The sequence below is a fragment of the Ruditapes philippinarum genome, unplaced genomic scaffold, assembly GCF_026571515.1.
Source record: "Ruditapes philippinarum isolate M1 unplaced genomic scaffold, ASM2657151v2 ctg11495_1_1_1_1, whole genome shotgun sequence".
Taxonomy (NCBI): domain Eukaryota; kingdom Metazoa; phylum Mollusca; class Bivalvia; order Venerida; family Veneridae; genus Ruditapes; species Ruditapes philippinarum.
Window position 1 is genome coordinate 1 of NW_026862947.1, and position 5,347 is coordinate 5,347.

The 5,347-nt window shown below is 32.3% G+C and overlaps 1 protein-coding gene across 1 annotated transcript; it reads right to left on the bottom strand.

Annotated features, from left to right (window-relative positions):
- Positions 1-3,067: 3,067 nt before the first annotated feature.
- Positions 3,068-4,884, bottom strand: LOC132720709 (uncharacterized). The gene is made up of 2 exons (XM_060704893.1): positions 4,439-4,884; positions 3,068-3,412 (listed from the first exon to the last, which is right to left on the bottom strand). The coding sequence occupies exons 1-2, from the start codon at positions 4,818-4,820 to the stop codon at positions 3,303-3,305; spliced, it is 492 nt and encodes a 163-aa protein (XP_060560876.1). The 5' UTR covers positions 4,821-4,884; the 3' UTR covers positions 3,068-3,302.
- Between the last annotated feature and the right edge of the window lie 463 nt (positions 4,885-5,347).

Sequence of the window (5,347 nt, forward strand, 5' to 3'; positions counted from 1 at the left end):
CACTAAAACCGGTCATGCATATTAAGGAATGCAAAAAACTTGAAAGAGTCATTTCGTTGCGGAACGCCGAAAAGTCAACATTGTATGTATGTATTTTACGTAAATATTTATTAAATTATTTTACAGTAAAAGTCCTTATTATTATCTTATATAGAAACATTATTTGACTGACTCATAATATCGAATTAAATTGAAAAATTAATTTCATATATTTTGTTATATGTTAAAAAAACTTTATGAAGAAACACATTTAAATTAATTAATTGTCTTATTCATTGTATTATAAAGAATCAATTAGTCAGTCAGTTTTCAATTATATCTTATTACTAACGCATTTTCTTTTATTTGGAATGTTTATAGAAAAAACACATTTGAAATAATATATTAATATTGAATTAAGTTTTTAATACTATTTTTATTAATAATGTTATATAAATAATACAGACTATTATTTAAATACAAAATGTCCTAATTAAAAGGTAAGTCATTTTATTCATATTTTTTATGGATACATGTGTATAATTTTCATTTGAAATGTTATCTCCCCGTCTAGGGCCGAGGACCTGACCTTCAATGTCCGCGATTCAAGCCCTAAATCGTGTATACGAGTCAGCTCCGTATACTTCCGGGAGATTAAAAATGAATTTCTAAATATAGAACGATGATGTCATTCTAAAAATAGAATCCAATATGGCGCCGCGCATGCGCAATTGTGGCGTTAAAGAGACGCCTATACTACTAATAAGAATTTTATTACCATTTTTTGGAAAAGAATTATTACCAGTATTTCACAAAATAGATTGAAACAGTGTGATAAATATTTTATAAAGTAATGATGTCTTACCTTATACATCTTTGTAGCCCTGATTTCATCCAATTATAGAAATTAAATTCAGCTATACCTGCAATTAAAGGCATTATAATGTATTGTAATGCTTAAAAACATGAAGACTTACCTAGGAGGCGGCCAAATAGCTTAAAACATGAATATTTACCTAGGAGGTAGCGAGGGATAGCTTGAAAACATAAAGATTTATCCTGAAAGTAGCCAGGGTAAGCTTGAAAACATGAAGCTTTATCCATAAAGAAGCCATGGTTAGCTTGAAAACACGAAGATTTACCCAGAAAGTAGCCAGGGCTAGCTTGAAAACGTGAAGATTTTACCAGAATGTAGCCTGGGTTAGCTTAAAAACATGAATGTTTACCGGGGAAGTAGACAGGGTTAGCTTGAAAACATGAAGATTTACCCCGAAAGTGGCCAGGGTTAGCTTGAAAACATGAAGATTTACCCTGAAAGTAGCCAGGGTTTGCTTGAAAACATGAAGATTTTCCCATAAAGTAGCCAGGGTTAGCTTAAAAACATGAAGATTTACCTGGAAATTAGCCAGGGCTAGCTTTAAACATGAAGATTTACTTGCAAAGTAGCCAGGGTTAGCTAGAAAACATGGAGATTTACCCAGAAAGTAGTCAGGGCTAGCTTGAAAACATGAACATTTACCCAGAAAGAAGCCAGGGTTAGCTTGAAAACAACATAAAGATTTACCCTGAAAGTAGCCAGGGTTGGATTGAAAACATGAATATTTACCCAGAAAGTAGCCAGGGTTAGCATGAAAGCATGAAGATTTACCTGGGAAGTAGCCAGGGTTAGCCTGGCCTATGTAGATGTAGACACCTATGGCAGCAATGACTTCTACTAGAGCATAAATCCACTGTGTTCCAAACATTATCACGCCACACACCAATGTCTAAATCAACAAAAAAAACTCATCTATCAACATGAAACTATTTTATATAATTCTAAAGACAATGTTAAGACATTTCAACAACAGCCATTTATCTGTGAATTAAAAAAACAAAACATTATTGAATGATAATGAAGTGAATAACAAAGTCAACAGACCTCGATAATTTGATATTCACCAAGGGCAAATGGCCCTTGTTAATGTGATGTTTACTGAGGCCAAATGGACCTGGTTAATGTAATATTTTTTGACAGAAAGAACGCTGTCTGAAATTAAACTGGCACTTACAACAGAAAAAAATCAACAGATAATGATACATACTCACAAATAAATTGAAAATTCTATATTTGTGCAATTCATACTGGCATGCGAGCAGTTCCCGTACAGAAGCAGTACCCGTATTTTTCATTTAAACGCTTGATTTTTACATGCATTCTTCAAAAATTCATTTCAAATCAAGCAGATACATAAACGAGACAAAATCTAAGTGTCAGTTCGGCAGTACGTATAAAAAGTCTCATTTTAAATCACTTTCACCTGTGCGTTGTCAAAACGTGACCTTGTTTTATCTGGGGGATTCCGTCCTTGCGCGCATGCGCAAATATACTTACACGTGAGGCATGTTAAAGGGTTTTCCACTAATACCACTTGTTTACAGATAAGAAGGCAATGTGATGAAAACTTGTTTAATTATCAGAATTTTGACCAATATTACTATATAAAATAATTTTATGGCTTTGATACGTAAAATATCATGCATACAAGCATGCCATCGCATGTGAATGCGTTGGGGGTAACGGTACCGGGTAATAGATACACGCGTTTAGTCTGCTTTCTATTTCCTGAATTACATCTATTTATCTCTTAGAAAATGGTCTGTTCAACAATTATAAATAAAAAATAGGTCCGATATAATAAAATTGTATAATTATAATGGGTTAAATTTTATGTACGGGAACTACTTCTCTTCATACAAAATGATGGATAATTTCGGTACCCCATATGAGGCCTCATAGCTAAGGGTTATTCTATGTTTAGAACATGATGGAATTTCCATGATTTGAGTGACGAGCTGAATATTGATGTGTAACATTCAAATTTTGGTGAGTGAGCGTAATGAAAAATAATGTTTAAGTAACTACGATTTTTGTACGGGAACTGCTCGCATGCCAGTAGTCTGCTTTTAGTTAGCATTTAAATATGTTTTATTATTGGGTCATTTTTCACTACACTCTGAAATTTTACACAAAAGTTATTGGTCCAGACCAACATCAAATGGTAAATATATCTCAAAAAAAAAAGCAAAATAATTTCAGTCCTGCAGTGTGGGTTAAGTCCCTTTAATAAAAGTATCTATGACAAAGTCAATCAAGGGTTTGCACGAATTATGGTCAAGTATAGTCAGAATGGAATTCCAGTGGACTGGAACATTGTACAGGACATTTTTCTTTCTATCTTGATAAGGGAGGTTGTGTAGCGTAAACAGTGAGGTAACCTGTCATGAACCACTCTTATCCTGCTCTGTTTGTGTTGTAAAGAAATGAGAATCACAACAAAATATTACAAACATGTATATACATACCCAAATAATGACAGCCATCTGTTACATAAGAATGAGTACCACGACCTGGGTTGCTTGGTGATTTTCATATTAGGTGGTTGTCTTGGATCTAAACACAAATAAAACTACTAAATGAAAGCTAAAGAAAAATAAATGACTCTTTTAAACAATTTATTGTTCTTATTTTATATATGTGATAAATAGATTATTATATTCATGTAGATTCGATACTAAATTTATTGAACTAGAGCTGTCATCGATAGAAACAATACTGATGTATTGTTGATGATGTATTGTTGATATTTTTCTGTCAATCAATAATCGATACACATCTATAAACAATCAACAATTTTGACTAATTAATTAAATGTCTAGAAATTATGAAAGTTAACCTAAAACATATACAGAAGCAGGTGTCCATGTCTAAAAGTATGCTGTTGTTACATAATGAAACTATTTCATAGCAATGATGACAAGTAAATGGTCAGGGAAAAATAATGCAATGGGCATTAATAAAAAAGACACTGAACTCAGATTTTATAAAAATCATTTAAGCAGGTATAAAATGAATGTCAGACACGTAATTATATGTAATTATTGACATATCGATGTATCGCTGATATTTGTCCATCGCATATTGATATATCGTTATATATCGTTAAATATCCTTTCCACTAAATCAATGACAGCTCTATGTAGAACTGCTTGGCAGCTGAATAGAATTTATAGTCAATCTGAGAACAACCACTGAGCAGTTACGTAGAACCAAATGTGTGGCTGTGTTGAACCATTTTTTTTACAACTTGCAAATAATAAATACTTAACATTGATATTTTAATGGTGTGTTTAATATTTGAATATCTACGTCTGTTCAAGTTAATGGCAACATATAAGTTATCAAAACAACATTGTTATACTTTTATTTTCAGGAATAAAACCTGGTCTTTCTTTTTTTGTTCTTTTTTTACAGGGGACTTTAACAACTACCTTATGAATGGGTTCCCTGTACATATTCCAAATAAATGTTGTCATTAGCCAGTTCATTTGTTTTTACTTTGACATTCTAAAACTGTTCATATCATATTATTATGCTTAAATAAAACATATAAACGGGTAAAAAACAACAATGACGTACCTCCTTCCTTACAAAGCAACACTTGTGACGAATCACTGACCTCAGAAACATTATCTAGAGATTTTGACCTTTGAGTGGCATCAAAATCAGGCTCTGATGGTGACATCTGACCGTGAGATTCTTTGCCCTGTTGGTGAATTAAATGATGTTGACCTCTATGGTTCAACTTCTCTGGAAATAGTTTATCTAAATCAGTACGTATAGTCTGAAAAGAGTCTTTATACGATTTTTCAGTCACACTTGTCGCTCCATACCCACTAATGTCAGTGCTTTTTCTTCGTGATTTATCCTGAACACCAAATCGTAGATCGCGTGCTAGCCTATGATCGAAACTCATGACAAGAGCAAAATAAGAGTAATTTACAGCAGCGTATATAATCATGAATGCTGTTGTGACTATAGGAGCTAAAGTGTTCACATTTCCGACCAGAACAAACAATAGAACAACTAGGGTGATTAGCACTAGAGAATATATAGGGACTTTGTTTGGTCCACGCTGAAAAAGGAAAAAAAAGGCAAATGTAAATTAAGTAGCAATCAGAACTTTTTGTTTCTCGAACATAATAGTAAGAATAAACAGAACGGATTTGCAAACAAATCAAGTAAATGCCGACCTAAAATAAGTAAATTTATAGATATCAAAGTAAAAAGAACATTATTTATATACTTATTATTATGTTGTAGAAACCGAAAATACAAAATGCAAACCTGTTGACATTAAGTCCGATTTGTTTATAATTGAAAATTATTGGGCATAATCAAATTTAAAATAGTTGTCAGACATATTTTCAAATAATAATTGTACTGAAACAGACTTCATTTTCCTTTGGATGTCAAATATAAACATTCCTTCTATGTTTTCAAAGATTACACATTTGTTCCTGTTAAAATCTGAAACCATGTGGTAGA